The sequence below is a fragment of the Camponotus vicinus genome, unplaced genomic scaffold (genome assembly GCF_025532165.1).
Source record: "Camponotus vicinus isolate PSW18456_S1 unplaced genomic scaffold, iyCamVici1.0 SCAF_8, whole genome shotgun sequence".
Classification (NCBI taxonomy): domain Eukaryota; kingdom Metazoa; phylum Arthropoda; class Insecta; order Hymenoptera; family Formicidae; genus Camponotus; species Camponotus vicinus.
In genome coordinates, this window is record NW_028141980.1 from 6,669,926 (window position 1) to 6,691,194 (window position 21,269).

The 21,269-nt window shown below is 47.9% G+C and overlaps 2 protein-coding genes and 1 pseudogene across 2 annotated transcripts; all 3 read right to left on the bottom strand.

Moving 5' to 3' along the window:
* Positions 1 to 1,886: 1,886 nt before the first annotated feature.
* Positions 1,887 to 2,894, bottom strand: LOC145976360 (uncharacterized). The gene has a single exon (XM_083107424.1). The coding sequence runs from the start codon at positions 2,892 to 2,894 to the stop codon at positions 1,887 to 1,889; it is 1,008 nt and encodes a 335-aa protein (XP_082963550.1).
* A 1,483-nt stretch (positions 2,895 to 4,377) lies between these two features.
* Positions 4,378 to 5,208, bottom strand: LOC145976361 (uncharacterized). Its single transcript, XM_083107425.1, has one exon. The coding sequence runs from the start codon at positions 5,206 to 5,208 to the stop codon at positions 4,378 to 4,380; it is 831 nt and encodes a 276-aa protein (XP_082963551.1).
* Positions 5,209 to 5,210: 2 nt separating this feature from the next.
* Positions 5,211 to 5,878, bottom strand: LOC145976362 (uncharacterized; annotated as a pseudogene).
* Positions 5,879 to 21,269: the final 15,391 nt, after the last annotated feature.

Consider the following 21,269-nt stretch of genomic DNA (forward strand, 5'->3'; position numbering starts at 1 on the left):
GTTTGTACAAATTAAAATAAATGGATCATGAAAAATATTGTAAGTAACTTTCAATTTATAATACATCAAAAGTTCTAAAATAAATTATTAAATCTAATGAAATGTATGTCTTTTTCTATTCCAGGAGCGGCCACCCTCAGCCCGGCACATCGACCCCTTAGCCTTCCAGGAGCGGCCTCCCTCCTTAGCCCGGTGCATCCTCCCCCGCCCTTATTTTTATATTTTAAATTTTAAATTTTATATTATTATTATATTACTATTATTATTCTTAATTTTAAGTACACACACACACACAAATTGTATAGTACACACACACACACATTTAAATAAATTTTATATTTGTAATTTATAAAAAATTGCAATTATTTACGCGTCTTTCCCTTGCGCTCCCATCCCTCGCGCTATCTCTCTCTTGCGCTAGTTGTAAGTCTCGCGTTAATCATAAGTCTCTTTCGTATGCGTTCTCTCTCACTCGCGTTGTTCTTGCAATATCGTTCTCTCTCGCACGCGTTGTCTTGCGCTATTATCGTTCTAAGTCTCGCGATATTATCGTTGTCTCTCTCGCACGCGTTGTTCGCGATATTATCGTTCTCTCTCTTTCATATGCTCGTCGCTATCACTCACTCACTTACCTTTGCGTCGTCCTTCTCACACCTATGCGCCATCTTACAATGCGTCGTCCTTGTCCCACGTTGACGTCATCCTTGTCGTACGTTGACGCTATCCTTGTCACACGTTGATGCCTTCCTTGTCGCACTGTCCTCTTCACACACGTAGCGTTTTCCTTTTCCCACACGTAGCGCTATCCTTCTCACACCACCGTCTTCTTTCCGCGGATCCCCCTTTCCCGCGCGGACCCCACGTCCATCGCTCGCACCGCGGATCCCCCTTCCCCGCGCGTGACGTCACTCGCCGAGCGCTGCAGTTCCTCCTTCCCCGCGCGTGACGTCACTCCCCCGCGCCACGGTTCCCCTCGCGCCTCACCCCCCCTGAGAGGACCTGAGTTAGAACTCTCCTTGTATACCTACTCATATGTATATATATATGTATATATATATATAGTAGTAGTAGTAGTAATAAGAACGGGTGGGGCTAGATCAATCCCTGATGTCACCTAGATCTAAAAGATCTTCTGTAACCCCGTGGTTGTCTGAGGTTATAAGTGGCGATCCAATTTGGCCCTTACAAGAAGGTTATATAGATCGCCCACTCTTACGTTTTGTAATGCACTGGGTTCAACGAACATGTGACCCCAAAGTGCGTATCTCCTAAGAGCAAGTGCGGGACAGTAGCACAGAATGTGAATGTTGTCCTCTTTTTCTTCGCCGCATAACCGGCAGTCTTTCCGCTCGGCCGAGCCGAGATTGGATAAGTGGGCCTTGAGGGTCCTTATAGAAAGGACAACGGCGTTGTGCTCGTCGGTGCCGTTTCATACGGAAGGCCAGTCGGAAGCCAGCATGCACGCGAATACCTCCACCGGCACTTATTTGGTCTGCGAGCGACCTTTCAGAAATCCTCCATGGCAATCGGCATTGCATCCATCGAGTGAGATTCCAACATCGCTCTGGAGTCGCATATCACTGTGTTAAAAAGCAGCATTAGGTGTGAGGTCTGGATAGCTCAGTGGTCTAGAGCAGTTGACCGGAAAGCGAATGACTCGGGTTCGATTCCCGATCCAGCCACTTGCGCCTCACATATTTTTCTAGTCTGCGAATATTGTTTTCTAACAATTATTCGTTAGGCTGAAAAATATGTGAATGCTCTCTACACAGGATATGCGTCAATGCCGTTGCCACGGATGGATTCTGTCGCTCGTTGATCAAATGGGCGTAAAGACACGTCCGACCTCCTCCCACATACATCCCTATCTTTCTCTGAAGGTCCTTTTAGAAAGGGGTCGGTTCAGCAATAACGGCTTGACGACAGCCCTGAACCTGGCCCCACGAAACCAGATGTTCCCGTTTTAGAGACTCTTTGATGAGTCTTTTACCTATGGTAAAGGGGACGCCGACGACCTGTCTAGCCGGGACCTTGAGGGTGTCTAGCTTTGCCAGGCCGTCCGCTACTTCATTGCCATGAATTCCCTGATGACCGTGAACCCAGGCTAAGGTGATCCTATTGGATTCGCCTAGTCTGTTGAGCGCTAGCATGCAGTCCCAAACTACCGAGGACTCAGTGGTGATCTTGGCTAGAGCGTTAATGGCTGCTCTACTATCGGAGCAGATGAGTATATTTCTAATGGTGGCTTTAACTAAGGTTAAGATGTTTGCGCACTCAAGGATTGCTAGAACCTCAGCTTGGAAAACCGTGGCCAGCTCCCCTAGGGAGTAAGATTCCCTGTGGTTAGTCCTTGAGCCGTAGACTCCAGCTCCAAATCGTCCTTCCGCCCCCGAGCCATCCATGTACCAGATGTCCCAGTTTGGCCGGCAGATTCGTTCTGGTTTACTCCAATCTTCCCTAGAAGATATCTGGGTTTTGAAGAACTTAGAGATCTGGGATTTCCTAGGTATTCTATCCTGCAGCAGAGAGAATAGGTGTTCATGGAGGAACGATAGCCTGGTATGATCAAGATGCTGTCCTCTCCACTCACCCTGACATTTTAGTCTGTAGGCAGAAAGTTTGGCTGTGCTGATAATAAAGCGGTCCAGGGGTGGAAGACAGAGTACAATCTCAAGCGTCTCTGTAGGGGTGGTTTTCATGACCCCCATCGCCGCCCTGAGGTAACAACCCTGAAGGCTTCTGAATAGGTTCCTGGCCCCCACTTTCTCCACCCTGGGCCACCAGACCACCGCAGCATATGTGAGACGGGACAGTAGAATGGCTTTGTAGATCCAGAGGGCAATATTGGGTTTAATGTCCCACGTTCTACCTACAGCCCTTCTACATGCCCACATGGAGGTGTAAAATTTCTTACGTTTGACTTCAAGATGAAATTTTCAGCTTAGTTTCTGATCAAGATGGATCCCCAGGTACTTCACCGAAGAAGTGTATGGTAGCTCTTTGCCCCAGAGCCTCAAAGGCCCTATGGGTTCGGGCTTGTATTTTCTGATAAAAATCATGGCCTCGGTCTTAGACGGATTAACCGTGAGACCTTTGGCTTGACACCAGCTTTGAATAATCTTAAGTGCTTTATCCATGAGCTCCTTAAGAGTTGAGAGAAAGCTGCCTCTCACGATTGCAGCCACGTCATCCGCATAGCCACAAACGAGGAGGCCCGCTTCTTGTAATTTGACCAGGAGTTCGTCTACCACCAGGCACCACAAGAGCGGAGAGAGAACGCCGCCCTGCGGGCAACCTCTGGCCGGGAGACCACTCAAAGTTTTATCTCCATAGTCAACAGTCAGAACTCTGTCCGATAGCATGCTTTGCGTCCAATCGATCAGAGTTTCCGGGATGTGATGCCTGTGCATGGCCTCTTTGATCGCTGTATATGAGATGGTATCAAATGTCCCCTCAATATCCAGAAATAATCCTAGGGCATACCCTCGCTAGCTGTGTCTCAATCTTGCTCGTAAGGTGATGAAGGGCAGTATCCATGGATCTGCCCACCCTATAGGCGTATTGAGATAATGCCAGCGGTCGGGTAGTAAGGGGATATGTCCTAATATGGCTGTCTATCAGTCTCTCCAGTGTCTTCAAAACAAAGGAGGTAAGGCTAATGGGTCTGAAGTCTTTGGCCAAGATATGGCCGTTTCTGCCTGGTTTAGGTATAAAAGTGACTTTGGTGCCACTCCAGACAAGGGGCACGTGTCTAAGGGTTATGCTAGCCCTAAGCACTTTAACTAGGGGGCCTATCAAAAGGCTCAAACTCTCTTGTAAGCAGGCGGGATAAATCCCGTCTGGTCCAGATGATTTATAGGGCTTGAAGGTTTTGACAGCCCATTCAACACCTTTGGGTTGGACTATCTTCGCCGCTAGTGACCAATCCCTGGGTTTAAAAACTTCCCTGGGTCTCACACGGGCGGTAGGAAGATTGTCGACCGTTCGAAAACTTGGGAAATGAGTCTCCATAAGGTGCTCGATAGATTTAGTGAGGTTGACTGTGTAGCCTGTGTCGGGACGCTTGAGACATTCCAACTGGGTGCGATTGTCAGAGCTGAGTATTCTGTTTAGCCTGGAGGTCTCTGGAGCGCTCTCGATGCTTGCGCTCTCTCCAGCTGCTGCGTTTACTTCTGACTATTTCCTTGCTATACCTGCGTTGGGCGTTCCTAAAGGCTTCCCAGTGCGAAGACAAGCAAGAGTTTCTTGCCCTGTTAAAGAGTCTCCTGGTCTCGGATCTGAGCTTTGACAGCTCTTTGTTCCACCAGGGGACTTTGGTCTGGGACCGTATAAGTTTCAGGGAGCAGTTTGCCTCAAAGGCATCCGAGATAGCGTTACTTAAGCAAGCCGCGGCAGTTTCCAGGTTATCCCTGGTCTGGTCGGAACGGTAGTTAGTCTATTCTTCAAATCTAGCCTGAAGCCGTCCCAATTCATTTTCCTAGGATTTCGCCTCCGCAAGATCGTAGGTTGCTGGCGAAGGGTGAGCCGTATCTGCCTGTGATCGGATCTTGAAGGTTCGTCTAAGACCCTCCAGTCTCTTACCAGGTCAAACACGCCCTTGGTACAAATAGTGATATCGATTACCTCCTGTCTTCTAGCGTCCATGAAGGTAGGTTCTGTACCTCTGTTTAGGATGATAAGTCCCTTGTCCAGGATGAAGTCATGTAGGCTCTCCCCTCTCGGGTTGATGTTTGAGCTCCTCCAACCAACATGGTGGGAGTTAGCATCACAGCCCAGGAGGAGTTCGAGTCCTGCTTCCTCAGCATGGGCAACCAGGTTCTTGACATTGTCCTGAGGTGGAGGATCGCAGGAATCATAGGGCATGTATGCTGACCCTATGAGTAAGTCCATTGTCTTCCCCTCCTCCAGGTTGATGCTCGTCTGGACGACAGTTAGATCTTCGCTGCTAAGCTGAGGCAGAAAAGTGATATTAAGGCCTTTTGCTACAATGCATGTCCTTAGTTTGCAGTTCGAGCAGGCTCTGGAAATAGTTCCACAGCCGTCCAAACCTTTGATGGCATCATTCAGGAGCCAAGGCTCCTGGATAATGGCAAGGTGTGTGTGCATCGCAACAGTGCTCCTGACAAGGATAGTCGAGGCGCCTTTACTGTGATGCAAGTTAATTTGATGTGTACCGGGGGGGGTGATGGGTACCGTGGAGACCACCATATTTAGGCAGTCTCCCCTGGTATTCCCTCCACAGATTCAGGCTTCCTGCCGCACTCTTTTTCGAGCAGCCTAACAGTTGCCCGTCCGAGACTGCAGCTGGGCCTGAAATTGCAGGACTTCAGGGCGTCTAGAGATTGATCCCCAATCAGACAGGCGAAGTGGGTGCTCGTGGCATCCCTACTCACGCCCCCCCTGGTGACGATCCAATCTCCGGTCGCCAGTCCTGCGTTTTGTCTGCCGAGGAGCCTCAAGGCTTCCTCAGCAGACAAGTCTGGCTCCTCTACGTGTACCACCACTCGATGGCGCCTAGGCAGCTCGTCGACCGGCACTACACGTAGGGAGTTTCACCCCACCTTCAGTTCGGAGGATAGGCTTTTTAGCCAGTCCCCCGACTGCTCGTCGTCGCACACAAAAACAAAGGCTCCGTCTCTCTCCCAGGAGCCGGAGAATGTGGGGACTTTTGTACCCTCGGGTAACTCGAGGATACGCCCTCTGATCATTTTCCTGATTAATCCACAGTCCACGGCTCCTAGCTTCTTATCAGGAAAGCCCTCCAAAATGAGGGCTAATCTGATAAGCCCTTTGGTCGCTTGGGCATATGACTCTTGATCTTGGGTCGTTTGCCCTGGCGAGTATCGTTGGGGCTAGGGGTGTTATTCCCCGGGCGCATTTAAGCGCCACAGTCGGGGCTCCATCGCTACTGGGCCCAGGACTAGAATCAGCTTTAGCGGGAGAGATTTGGACTTTAGTAGCCTTTCCCTCCCTCTGAAGCTGTTTCTTGTAGCGGCTCCTTGCAGCTCCGCTATATCTAACTCGGGCTTTAGGTGCCCCTGAGTTGCATTCCTCCGGTCGTTCGCTCCCTAAGGAAGCCACGCCCTGGAGGACTTTGTCCATAGTTGTGTCTTTATTTGTATGTTTATTAGTCATGTCCATGTTTATCCCACGAGTACCGCGGAAGCGCGATGTCACCCAACCAGAGCCGCGAATGGCTGCGGCTTGGCTAAATACCCCGGAGGTCGCTCGGTATCCGGGGGAACCGTTCGAGACGCAGCACCCCCTGCGCCACGCAGCCGTCGGCACGGTTTCATTAACACCTTGGCTTGGGGGGGTCCCTCTTCGTTGGTCGCATCCGGCTCCACCTCATAACGGGTGGGCCCGGATGCGACCATAAGCCCCTCCACCACGCCAAAGTGGAGACCCATTCGGGGGGCATTATATATATATATATATATATATATATATATGTATATATAGAAAAATTATCTTCAAATTAGCTAGACAAGTTAAAGTGTGTTGCATACAGGGTGTCCCAAAACTCATAATCAATCTTTCAGGGACATATTCCTGGGATCATCTGGAGACGATTTTTCCTCAGCGAAAATATTTTCGAATTATAAGTGATTGAAAATAAGGGATTTTTCACAAACTAAGCCTTGAAATAATATATTAACAAAATCACATTCTTCGATTAATTTTAAATAGTTTATTTTAGTTCAGTTTTAATTTAAAGCTTAATTGCAAAGATATATGATGACATATTGGGAACTTGCAAAAAATGATGGCTTTCCTCGACATTTTCGCTGAGGAAAAATCGTCTCCAAATGATCCTAGGAATCTGTCCCTGAAAGATTGATTATGAGTTTTGGAACACCCTGTATATGTGTTTTAAGTTATACGTGTATATATGTATACGTATGTATATCTAAACTAAATTTTAATAATTGTAATCTTATAATCTTAAATATCTTTATAATTTTAATATTAATTTTAACAAAATTGCACTATTCTACAGTAATACGCGGATATATTAAAACTAATTTTAATATACTTAATAACACTTATAAAAGTTATGGATGTGGATCCATAACAGATGGATGTTATAAATTACAAATCCAAATTATGGAGTATGAACAATATTCATATTTCGAGAAAGGAGAATACATAGAAGTAAAGGGTTATGTAAAAATAATAAGTTATTATCAAATTTTAATAAGCAAAATATTATATATTATAGCAAATTAAAAATATTAAAATTAATATATTATAGCAAATTAAATTTTTTAAATAAAGAAATTAATAATTATTTTATAATATATGTAATAATTGTAAAAAATAGTAATTAATATAAAACATTTCAAAAATTAAAAAAAAATTTAAATATGTTTATTTATATTTTCATCTTCCTTAATTTCTTATCTTTAATTTTGTCCTAAATTAGTTTTTTTTGTATTACAGATAACATATTCTTCATTGAAGTCGACAATATATCAAATACAAAATTATTAAATGAAAATAGACGATTATCCTTGGCAGAGAGTTTGAAGGCAACAAAAACAATACTAAAAAGAACGCATACTGATACATCATATATTGAGAAACAATCAACCTCGAAACTTCTTAAACAATAATTTAAAGATATATATAATATTATTAATCTTATTCAATTTATATAGAGTTGATTTGATTAGATTTTAGTTTATTGTCATAATAAATGATATATATATATATATATATATATATATATATATATTCCTCGACGAATATAATTCTATATATATATATATATATATATATATATATATATATATATATATGTATATATATATATATAGATATATACATATATATATATATATATATATATATATATATATATAATTATATTTGCTTGGTTTTGTCTTCTGTAAATATATTTTTTATTTTTATTTTTAATTTTTACAAAATTTATTTTATTTCATTATTTAATAATTTTTGCTCGCCAGGTTATTAATGGCACAGTTTTAGTATAATTTATTTTTCCGAGCTTCTCTTCTCTACTGTTGAGTAGGTCAGTTTGTGTTCCTCGACTTCTCTTTCTCGGGTGTCGAGGAGTTCTTAGAGGAAAGGCACAGGGAGTTGCAGGTTTCGGAGAAATTACCCGTTCCTCGAACTCAATAGGGATAAGTTTCCAGGATAGGAACCGGATGACGGTTCTCTGGGAATTGTCAGGCATCGAGGATCTAGAAGATCCCGAAGGTCTGGAAGGTCTAAAGGATCTGGAAGATCTCGAGGATCTAGGAGGTCTCGAGGATCTGGAAGGTCTCGAGGATCTGGGAGATCTCGAAGGTCTAGGATAGAAGGTCTCGAGGAATATCGTCGGTCTCTAGGATCTGGGAGATCTCGTGGGTCTCGAGGATCTGGGCGATTTCGTCGGTCTCGAGGAACTGGACGATCTCGATGATCTCGAGGATCCCGATGGTCTAAAGGATCTGGAAGATCCCGATGATCTCGAGGATCTGGAAGATCTCGAAGATCAGAAAGGTTACAAGGATCTGGAGGATCCGGTAGGTTCAAAAGATCGAAAGGTTATATTCGCCGGGAAGCTAGAAGCTTGTCCTGTTAGTGCTGCGAGGTGCCGACTCGATTTTCGCTTCCTCTTATATAGTCTCTCTGATATTTTTCTGATGCGGAAAAATCTTTTTCTGTTGCGTCCTTTAGTGGCGTAATTAATAATTGTAATTTGTGCCGACTTCATTGCGTCCGCCGCCGCCTTCCGAGCTCACGCTCGGCGCGTCATATGGTGGCGAGTGTTAAAGAAGCCACAATATATATATACACTCAGTCCAAAAAAAAGCGGTACACTTAAAATTTGGAAAAAAATCACTAAATTTCAAATGACGATAACTTCGTAAATAATAAAGATAGAAAGATCTATAAAAAATGAAAATGAAGCTTGGAATCTCTGCTTTACGAATCGATTCATTTCAATGTTGCGAGATAAATTTATTTAAAATGGCGGATGACAAAGCAAGAGCATGCGAAATTGAAAAATAATGGTGCGAGTTTGCCATGGCACATGGCGTGATTCAAACGTCGCAATTCAATGGGATAAAAAGCATATGATAGTACAGAGTTTCTTCTGTAAAATGCTTTTTCATTCATATCAATACGATGATTTTTCGCCGAGACATTCGCATTTGAATAAGAAAGCAGCTTTTTACGTTAAATGCGAATAACTCCAAAAAATCATTGTATCGAGATGAACAAAAAAGCATTTTAAAGAGGAGACTCTGTACTATCATATGCTTTTGATTTCATTGAGCTGCGACATTAAACTCGCGCCATGTGCCATGGCGAACTCGGACCATTATTTTTCAATTTTGCATGCTCTTGTTTTGTCATCCGCCATTTTGAAAAAAATTGTACAAAATTGCGATATAAAATTTCGAAAACTGGAAATCCGAACCTTTAAAATGCTTTTCGTAAAATCCTGCTAACTGTATTAGGTGCTGAGATATACAATTTTGAATTTTTAACAACGCCGAATTGCAAGAATAAAAATTCCGTGGTTCGCTAGCACCGCGGTATTTTAAGACTCCAAACCGTTCTCGTGGTTGTATGCGTTATATGTGTTAGTGAGTGTGCGTGCATGCGTTTACGTCACTCTTTGTGCGTGCGTGCGTGTGTGTGTGTGTGTGTGTGTTCATCCCAAGGATAAGGACTCCGTGGCTCGTCAGCTCCACGGTATTTCATGACTCCAGACCTTCCTTGTGGCGTGTGCGTGTGCGTGTGTGTGTGTGTTCATCCCAAGGATAAGGACCCCGTGGCTCGTGTTACGTCCCGCAACAAAATTTTTAATACTTACTTAAATATGCAAAATTTGCCTTTATAGTCTTTAAACTGTAATCCCATCGATGAATGTATAAATCTCAATCCTACCGTGTTACATATTATTATCAATATAATTTATATTGTTAACTAAAATTCCACCGCGCGATCTGTTGTCGCCAATATTTTTTATTATATAATCCCACCGCGCAATGTATTATCGCCGATATTCATAGTACATCAATATTATCCCACCGCGCGGTATATTACTGTCAATGTCTCCGAAAGTAATCTTTCTTTATTAAGAAGCTAGCTATACATAACAACCTCACTTAAGAATAATCGAAATAATTTTAAGGTAGATAATGTTGTCCGCATAAAAATTACCGACAGAATATTTTCCTACCTTACCGACAGTAGGTAATATCATCAGCACAAAAGACGGAAGATAATATAGTTCCCTACCTTACCAACAGAAGATAAAATAATTGTTTACTTTACCGACACAGTAAAAATTACTGACAGAAATAGTTACCAACACATGATAATACAGTTACCGACATTACCGACTGAAGATAAAATCATTTCCTACTTTACCGACTGAGGATAAAATCATTTTCTACTCTAGCGACTCATGGTAATTACCAACGTAGGATAACGATGTTACCTACCTTACCGACAATGGATAATGATAATACCTACATTACCGACGAACGGTAATACCAACATGAGATAATGATGTTGCTAACCTTACCGACATACAAGAGTATATCTCCTTCATTGGTATATTATCCTGATACTAAAAAAACTTAAATACTGAAATTCAAAGGACTTTTAGTAAATTATATATACATATATATATATATATGTACACGGCTCAACACCGACTATATATATATATCATTATTTTAAGACATAGTTTTAAACCTAAAAATCTTTGATCCTTTAATAACTGTAAAAATAATATAGATATAAATCTCGTAATGATTTTTATTTAGAGAGCATAAAAAGCTGAATTGATACATATAAGCATAATTATGATAACTTCAATATTACTAATTTTATAAGTAAAGTTTTAAATATGATTTTACGTATGTCGCATTCCAAGCTCCAAAGCTAAGGAATATTCCGCTCGAATATTATTGCATACGAATATTATTAGAGACAAAACGAATTTACTATTAATTATTAATACGTACGTTAGAGTTATAATTAATAATCTTTATCCCACCGTAAATTCAATTATATCCCACCATGTAAAAAGCTGCAATAATTTATTATGAATTAATCCACATTAAATGAAATTAATTTGTATTATTCTTTTAACATACAATGAATTATTGCACGCTAAAATAAGATTTGTTAATAATAATTATATTCTTATAAAAATATATATACATATCTATGTTCCACCGCGTAATCATAAATATATATAAATTTTCGTATGTAAAATAATTGTAATTATAATAATTACGATATCAGAATTTATTAATAATATTTAAAAGCATTTTTTACAATAATACATGAAGGAAAAGAATGAACTTATGAACGGAGCATGCTAGAAACTCCGTTGACATTTCTACAAATAGAGCTTAAAATTCTAAATATAAACTTAAATTTAAACGGGCCATCAGAGTCAAACGCGGATGGTAGTGCGTAAGTTCAACGAGAATTAAGTTTTCGTTGAAACTTTATTTGTATGCACAGGGCACAAAATTTTCTTGGTACGATACCAAGCGAATTTAAAATAATTCTCAATTCGAGAAATTATTTAATTATCTCTCTTTCCCCTCCTGTAGTGTTGTAAGTTAAAATTCTACCTTATAAAATATATACATGTGAACTGCAAAGAAATTCTGATATCCTGCATAATTATTATAAAAATTATATGTCAAACACGATGTAACTAGTATAGCCAAAACTCTCTCCCTCGGGCGCCACCTTGACGTGGTGGGAGAGCTTAAGGTGCTTTAGCCCTCCGGGGCGGTTCAGTTAGCCACTGGCTGCTGTTCCGGCCCGGGGAGCGGGACACCGAACTAAGCGCGCCCATTGCACTACCTCCTACTTGCTTCCCACTCCGGTAGGGGCGAGGCTCGCCTCGCTCCCTGGCGGTGGGGGAATGGGAAGGGGTTTTCTGTGGCCCTGGGCGGATGGCCCGTCACGGATAGGGGTTGGCGGCCCTGACTTCAATCGCCCGGCTGCACGGGGCCGAGAGGGGAGGATTTCTATCCTCCCCACCGTGCGCGGGGGTCTCCTGGTGCTCCAGGAGTATACAACGGTGCTTCGGCCTCGTTTATGTGGGGGGATGAGGGTGCTGGGGCGGATTGAGTCTGGGGGCGACGTCTCTCTCGCAATCTGCGGGGGAGGCGTGCGTCCTGGCTTGGGCCGCTTCCGGCGTCCCTCAGTATGGGATCACGGGGCTAGCCCGTGATTCCCGGGTGGGATGCGGGTGCCGGTCCTCCCTGCGTCGGGGTGTCACCCACGTATGGGTGTCCCTCCGTCGCGGGGTGGAAGCGGCGACCCGCAAGGGGGTAGTCGCCCTCCACCGCTTGGCAAACAGCCCGGGGTGTGACCCCGGGATACGCGCCAAGTAGGAGAGGGGGACGGGCCGGCAGGAGGATTCGTCCGGAGATATCCGGACGACCGGGTTTGCCCAGACTGCCGGCCTGGGTCGCACCGAGCCGCTCGGACATATTCCGAGACGGGGTCGGTGCGACGGAGGATGTGGCGACTGGGTGTTCGCGGGTGAGAAGTCACTCTCTCCCATCGGTCCCCAGTCGCCACCAGCCGCCGGGGCCGCTCGGACGTTCTCCGAGGCAGGGCCCGGCGGCGAGAAGCTTTGGTACCCGGTGGTTGTCCGCGACCGTTTCCCCTCCCGAACCACCGGGACGGCGCTTGCCCCCAGATCCGGTGCATCCGGTGTGGGGCGTGCTGGTCGCCATGGCGGGCCAGGTGCGGGCCGGGCAGCGGCGACCTGTACCCCAACCGTCCATGGGGCCCCCGGGATGGCGCCGCTCGTTGAGGTGCCCCAGAGGTCGGAGGCTGGGGACCCCTGAAACCCCATGGAGGCGTTACAACCTCCATGAGGGAGTAAGGGGCTGGAGCTCCGTGCCTGAGATGACCAACTCCTCAGGCCAGAAGCATATGCCGACCCCCCGGGGGAACTCGGGGCCCGGTCGGGGGAGTGTGGCCGGTCATGTTTCGGAACACTCCCCCGGCCGGTGAGGGTACACCCGGTCGGCAGAGCCTCAACGAGAAAGGGATGAATCTCAAAATGAATTCTATGAATAATAACAAAAACCCAAACAACACACAACAAACAATAAATTATAATAATAATAATGAGAACGAGATGGAGGATGGCGATCAAGAGCTCATGGAGGTACTGAGCCCTCCTGAGAGCCCGATAATTATATCGGACTCTCTTGGAAGCCCGTTACAAGAAATCGTAATGACGGAGGTGGCGAGAGAGGAAAGCCCGGAGATGGAAAAAAACAGACTCCGCAGGCAAACGTTAGCTAACTACGCACTCATTCGATTGGAGAGGTGCGACGAGAGAAGAAAGAAGATTGAGGCTACTACATCGGGGCCTGAACCGATCGGATCTGACTCTGAAATAGGGGTACAGAGAAAAATAGCCACCTCGCAAGCCAGAAAGGGGAGGGGAAGAAAAGCCACGACTGGCGATTTTTACAGGAAGCAAGCTGCAGAAGAAAAAAAGGAAAAAATGAAAGAGGATAAATACAATGAAGAAATGGTGAGCATCTTTGATGATGACTCTGGGGCTTCCACAGAACTTTCTAAAACTCAGGCTACAGAAAGGTGGCGTGAGAAACAAGAGGAAAGAGGGGAATACTTCAGCCGAGCGGCTACGAGAGAGATAGCCGCTACGCTAATAGAAAAAACAACACAATTGTTTGTAGCAGCAGGTCGCTCCAAGAATCTGAAGAACACGGTCTCGGGTAAGATGAAAGATAATACAGCTACAATTATGGCAGCCATCACGACCCTAGTACGAAGAACAGAGGAAATAGGGGCTAGTGAAGAGATAGAGAGACTTACTAGAAAGCTCCAGAAAGAGAATGAAGAGAAGGCGAAGCTACAGAAGGAATTTGGACAACTAAAGGAAGAGTTTAGACTCTTACGAGAGCAATTTGAGACTAACCAAATAAAAGAACACACGAAGAAAGGGACTCCAATCCCAAACAATGACATGAAGGAATTCCCAGTTCTAGATACTCACAAGGGAAAAGGAAATACTTGGCCAGAGGAAAAGACATTCTGGATGAAGGAACAGGATGAATCACGAATGACCTCACTTTCACCGAAAGGTGGGGAGGTCATGGGTGACTCAGGAATAGGATCCACGAGTCCTCCTCTTCCATTTATAGATGGGGGAGGCCCCGTGAGGACAAGGGAGCGGAAAACCTCGCATCCGCCGGGAGGCGGGGAGGCCTTAGGCTCCCAGGAGGAGGAAAGAAAAAAGGATAAAGAAACTAGGAAGGGTAAACCAGCTGACTCTGAGAAGGCAAGACCATCCTCAGAACGGGCAAACTTGCAATCAGAAAATGTCAAACCCAGGGTTGTAAGCGATGATCGTTGCTCCGACCAGCATGAGCAAGGAAAGTTAGCGAATAATTACGGAGGCCGAAAAGAAAATCCAGATGCAGGAGGAAATAAAAGGTCTCTTTGAAGTTGTGAAGAGCGCGAGGCAGAAAGAGCTGTCCACGCGTAATACTGGCTTCGCAACTGGATTGCCAGATAAAACGCCCCAGACGAAAGGACAAAAACAGCCCAAGGCCAGGGAAAAAAGGGAAATGGCAAGGGAAAGAACCCAAGCAACGAGAATCAAGGGTACATAACGAAGAAGACTCCGACATACGCTGCCTCTATTAAAGAGACAACGCGGGAAAAGGATAAAACCTCTCCAACCATAACCGATACAGCCTGGTCGAAAGTTGTAGGTAGGAAAGAGAGGAAAAAGGAGAAGGAAAGTAAATCTCCACCAAATAATAAGAAGAAGAGTCAGGAAGTCGGGGCAACACCCAATGTACCTCCTACCCGGAAAAAAAGGAGAAAGAGGCCATCCAGGACAGCGGCAGTCGTGATGACATGTCCGAATGGCAAATACGCGGAAAAAATCAGGGAAGCTAGAGGGAAAATAAACCTCGACGAAATAGGTATTGCGGAGTTGAACATCACGAGAGCTGTTATAGGCGGCTATAAATTTGAGATCTCCGGCGAGGACAGAGTTGCGAAAGCGGATCGGCTGGCAGCAAAATTACACGAAGGCGTAGCGGGGATCAAAGTAACCAGACCCTGCAAACTAACTGGCATGCGAGTAAAGAATCTCGATGCATCAATTGCGCCGGAGGAAGTCCAAGCAGCGCTGGCCAGGGAAGGCCAGTGCTCCTTGGACGAAGTTAAGGTTTGACGTAATTAAAAGACCACCGGGTGGTCTTGGCACACTGTGGGCCCAATGCCCACTCGTGTCGGCAAACAGAATAGAAAAATCTGGGAAGATACGAGTGGGTTGGGCCACGGCCAAGATAGAGATACTACCTGATCGCTTCCTCCAGTGCTTTAAATGCCTGGAGGGAGGACATGTAATGTCGAGATGTCCCAACTAGCAGGACTATGTGGTCACTGCTTCAACTGCGGTAACGAGGGCCATAGAGCGCGGGACTGCACTAATAAGGCGCACTGTATAGCTTATGCGATCAAGAAGTCCCCTGCAGACCACCGTACGGGGAGCAAAGCATGTCGGATAGCGGCGACTAGAAAAAGGGGGAAAAGGGAGGAGGTAACCCCTCCCAAAATCCCCTTATCCCCTGTCGCCGTGACACAGAATATCATGGACTCCCCGGTCTCTTCGACATCGAGAGGGAGGTCATGGAGATCCCCATGGCCTCGCAGACGTTGAGGAGAGGGCCCGGGGAGAACATGATAGAGAAGCCTAAACCGCAGAGGGAGCTGCGGGGGACCAACAGATCGCAAAAGCGGACAAGGTCCGAGAGAAAAACCCACTCGGACCCCGAAGACACAGACTCGGAGTCTGGGAGGGTGAATAAAACAAGAGTGGTCGAGGGCAAAAACGAGGATGAGAGACCCTTATCCTCTGACGCTACCGAGGCAATGGATGCCGAGGAGGATATTTAATTGGCCTGCAGTATGATTAGAATACTGCAGGCCAATTTGAATCACGCGGTCAGGGCACAGGATCTCTTCATCCAGGCCCTGGTCGAACGTGATTGTGGATTAGGAATCATCGGCGAGCCGTACCGGGTCCCAGCCAATCATCCATCGTGGATGGTGTCTCGGTGCGGCTCGGCAGTGATCACATAGAGGAGGGCAGCGAATTCTCCCCCGTGCACTCGAGGCAGGGGAGGGATTCGTCATAGGCAGATGGGGGTCCATCGTCGTGGTTAGCGTCTACTTGCCCCCGCGCAATGCACGCCGGGATCCCGCCTGGTTCACAAGACGGTTGGACGAGTTGGAGGGGTGTCTTAGGAGGTACCTTCTCCTCTCGAGTCCAGTCCTAGTCGCGGGGGACTTCAATGCGAAGTCTCCGCTTTGGGGTTCCCGCGGCAGAACGGTAGGGACGGAATCCTGGCGGACTGGGCGGCGGGGCTCGGCCTGTGTATCCTTAACACAGGTTCGAGGAGCACCTGCGTACGGCCGCAGGGGGAATCCATAGTCGATCTGACATGGGCGAGCCCCTCGGCCGCGCGCCTAATTGGATCCTGGAGGGTGGTGACGGAGACCGAAACTCTCTCAGACCATCGGTACGTGGAGATGGTCTCCGCCCCCACCCCCCGGGAGGTGCTCACCCGCCGCCGTGAGGCGCGGACACGGCGATGGGCCCTCAAAAAACTGGATGAAGGGGCATTGACATCCTCGATCCTCGCGGCTGTGTGGGAGAGAAGCCAGGGGCGAAGGGGAGTTTGACATCGAGGGGGAGGTACAATGGATCCGGGGGGTGATGGAAGACGCGTGTGACGCGTCGATGCCCCGGGTCCATCCCTCCCCTGAGAGGTCAACGTATTGGTGGATGGAGGAAATTGCCAACTTAAGGCGTTCCTCCGTCCACGCAAGAAGGGCCCTAGACAGGACCCTAAGAGTAGAAGCTCCCCACACAGGGCCGCGAGGATCGAGGTAGCGGCCGAGGAGTACAAGGCCGTGAGAGAAGCCTTAAGGCGTGCGATCTCCAAGGAAAAGGCCAGGGCCTGGGGCGAGTTGGTGCTCGCCCTGGACAAGGATCCGTGGGGTCGTCCCTACAAGATTGTGTTTAACAAACTCAAAGGCGGGACGACCCCGATGACGGAAACCCTGGACCGTCAGTTCGTCCACCGGATCGTAGCGACCCTCTTTCCGTCGGAGGAGGGCGCCGATCCTATCCCCGCTCCGGAATCCGGTCCGGAGTGGGAGGACGAGCTGGGGGTCACCCAGGGCGAGCTGAAGGACGCCGTCAGGAGAATTAAATCCAGGAAAGCACCTGGTCCTGACGGCGTCCATGGTAAGGTCTGGGCCCTGGCCTCCAAGGAGATCGCAGAGTACATGAGGCACCTGCTAAGTAGGTGCCTCAAGGACGGTCGCTTCCCCTCAGAGTGGAAGAGGGCGAAGCTCGTCCTCATTCCCAAGGAGGGCAAACCAGAGGACTCACCCTCCTCTTATTGCGCCATCTGCTTGCTGGATGAGGCAGGCTAGATCCTAGAAAGGATCATTGCCAGTCGCCTCGTCCGGCAACTGTCCCGGGTAGGTCCCAATCTTAGCGAGGATCAATACGGCTTCCGTGGTGGACGTTCTACGATCGACGCGATATTGCGCGTCAGGTCCACCACGGAGGCCGTGATCGAGGAAGGCGGAGTGTTGCTGACGGTGTCATTAGACATAACAAATGCCTTCAACACCCTGCCTTGGCGGTGGATACTGGGGGCGCTAGAATATCATGGCGTCCCCCATTATCTCACCGCTATAATTCGGGACTACTTCCGGGGCAGGATCCTAGAGTACGTGGACCGCGATGGGGCGATGAGAGAGAGAAGCGTGGAATGCGAGGTTCCACAGGGTTCAGTCTTGGGCCCGCTATTGTGGAACCTCGCATACGATCGTGTCCTCCGATATGCCTTCCGATATGTCCTCCGATCCCCCCCCCCAGCAGCACGATGGTCTGCTACGCGGACGATACGATCGTGCTGTCCGGGGGACAGAGTTGGGGGGAAGCGACCGCAACGGCGAACATCGCCCTAGAGTGTGCGGTGCGCTCCATTAGAGCCCTGGGGTTGGAGGTGGTGGCGCAAAAAACGGAAGCCGTTTTCTTTCACGACGGGTCGCACGGGCCGCCTCCTCCGACCTTCATCCGGGTAGGTGAGGCTCGGGTCCAGGTGGGAGAGAGTATGAGATACTTAGGACTTCACCTGGACTCGACCTGGTCCTTCGGCGAGCACTTCCGCCGTCTGGCCCCGAGAGTAGAGGGGGTGGCCATGGCATTGAGCCGGCTACTCCCGAACCTCGGGGGACCGGGCGGAAGGGTTCGCCGGGTGTACGCCGCGGTGGTGGGTTCGGTGGCTCTATACGGCGCCCTGGTCTGGGCGGCCGACGTCGTGACCACTCGCCGTCTGAAAGACCTGCTTCGCAGGCTTCAGCGGCGGGTGGCCATCAGGGTGGTAAGGGGCTACCGAACAGTTAGCCACGCGACGGCGACGGTGCTGGCGGGTATGTCCCCCTTGGATCTCGCGGCCTAAATGTACGAATCCATGTACAAGAGGGTCCGCGAGCTCCGCAATAGGGGAGTGGTTGTCACCGGCAAGCATCGTCGCATAGCCAAGGACCAGGCTCGACGGTCTATGATCCTGAAATGGACGCGGGTCCTGGAGGACCCCAACATTTCGGGAAAAAGGACCGTCGAGGCCATTAGACCCCGTCTATCGGAATGGATAGACGGGGTCAAACGGGAAGGAATCACCTATCGGATGACACAGGTGCTCTCCGGACACGGATGCTTCGGAGAGTTCCTGTGCAGGATAGGCAAGGAGCACACCGCGGAGTGCCACCACTGCGACCACCCGCACGACTCGGCGTAGCACACGCTGGAGGTTCGTCCAGCGTGGGCGGCCGAGCGTGCGGACTTAGTGGTCGCGGTGGGGGTGGACCTCTCGCTCCCGGCCGTCGTAGGGGCGATGGTCGGGAGCGGGAGAGCGTCGAAGGCAGCGTCCTCCTGCGGCAAGGTCATGCTGCAGAAGGAGGACGCGGAGAGGGAGAGGCGTGGCGAAGGCCGTCGCCGCGCAACTCCCTCTCCGCCGGGAGACGGGGGTCGGATGCCTCCGCCCATCGGACCACCTCCGAGAAGGCGGAGGCATCGTAGCCCCCATCGTCCGCCCCCTCGTACAAATAGAGGGGGAGGATGACCTCGACAGGGGGCGGGGACCCGGTAAGCCGGCTTCCCCTCCCCCGGCCGAGGAAAGAAGGGGGTGCTGCTGCGGGGAGCAAACGCTCTCCGCAGCAGCACCCCGAGAAGGGAGAAGGAGCCCCCCCGGGGCGTAGCCGAATTTCGATCCCAAAGGGAGAGAGAGGGAGCCCGCCCTTGGAGGGACACCGAAGAAAGAGCCCTAGGATGCTGCCCGAATCCCAACCCTTCTTGGGGAAGGGAGGAAGGCCCACCCTGGGGCTCGGGGGGTCGGGGCTCAAGCGGGAGACTCGAGCCCCGACCTCGCCCCCCGGAAAACCCGAGGAGGGCGTGGCGTGGAGGTGATGCCCCTCTGCGCCACAACTAGAGTAGGTGCCGCCGCGTAAGCAGCGGCGTAGGCGGGCCCCGGCTCGGTATGTTATGCCGAACGGGGTCCGCCCACAAGGATAGGTCGGATGGGTGGGGGGAGGACGTCCGGACGAATGCCACAGGCGATACCCGGTCCTCCCCCCAAACATCCGAGTAGGTATCCGGAGGGGTTTTAGTGGGTAAACCGGTCCTTCAGACCGGGAGTCCCACATAACCCGCCCTCCCTCCCCGGGGCAGGGCGGGTATCCATAAAGGATTTCCCCTCCGATATAAAAAAAAGTATAGCCAAAACTATACTGACCTCTCCGCCACCCCCGCTCTAACTCAGAAGAGTCGCGCCATCTATAACTCAAGATACGCCCACTCTCGATGGCAACGCCCAGCGGCGCGCGCATCCAGCCAGAGAAGAGAACCAATCAGCGACCGCGCCGCCCACACCTGAGGCGCGCGCATCCAGCACGTCAGAGGGAGCCAATCACAGCTCGACTGCCCTTCACATCGGCGTGCATCCTCCATCATTGGGCCCGTGTGCAAAATCGAGACCAACGACTATATAAACGCGTGCAGAGCGGTCCTCCTCGCATTTGGCCCAACGATTTAGAACAGTCAACAACTCTGATTAGTACTTACCTTCATATTTAACCTCAGCAACTCTGTACTTAGACTTAAATAATAAACTCAGTTATTACAATACTTCGAACTCTCTCTTACTCAACTTCTTGGACTGCAACCCTCTTCCAGAGCCATCACCGAGGTAGACGGTATCCAATGGAAGAAAGCAGTTTCCACTCATCAATGTACAGCAGATCTTGGTAAGTACTCAGCCAAATTGCCATTCATCTAAATTCTTTATTCAATCTTATTCAACTCATTATTAATACTAACAACATTAATTTGCATGATAGTTTTTATTTGGGAATCTATACCTTCAACTATCCATATTCCCTCATCCATACACTCAATTTATTTAAATATTACTTCGAATTGGAAGACTTTTATGGGACTTATCTCCTTGATAAGACGACTCGATTGACAGTGAGTGAGTGCGAAACTGCTTCGGCAGGGCGAACTCGACGTCTGGCACAGTGAAAAGGCAATTATCTTGAGGAATTTATTCCGATGATAGAGGTTACCTCTTAACTTGGAGCTGGTGAGGCAAATAAAAAATTAGCGGCCTCCTGTCAATCGACGTTTGATTAGGCAAAGATACAATTTCGGCCCGGTTAATTGACAATTATCATGAGATTGTCTTTTAATTTTGGAGCTGGTTGACATTAACGTCTGATTGAATCTAGCCTTGATTTCAAGATACGAGATACATCCCAGAATTTAGCAATGATACACTGGCTTAGCTTATAATTTCAATTATTATTTCAATACTCTTAATTAATTATAACCCGACATTGCAAGGTTAATACTAAGCCAGACGTCTGATAGGTGGATACTTTGTCAGCGTATCCAACCTCCTTATTCCTCCTTGAATCCCTCTTCGACTTTCAGCAAATCAAATAAAAATTAAATTAAACTCAAAATCGGAACTGCAAATCCAACCCAACTAACAATTTAATAAAACCATATAACCTTTGCTTGATAATATCATTATACCACAAGTCAATAACTATTTTCGACCAATAATTATTTACCCTCGATATATACCTACAGTTGCTAATTTACCATCGAACATGAACTTACCATCAGC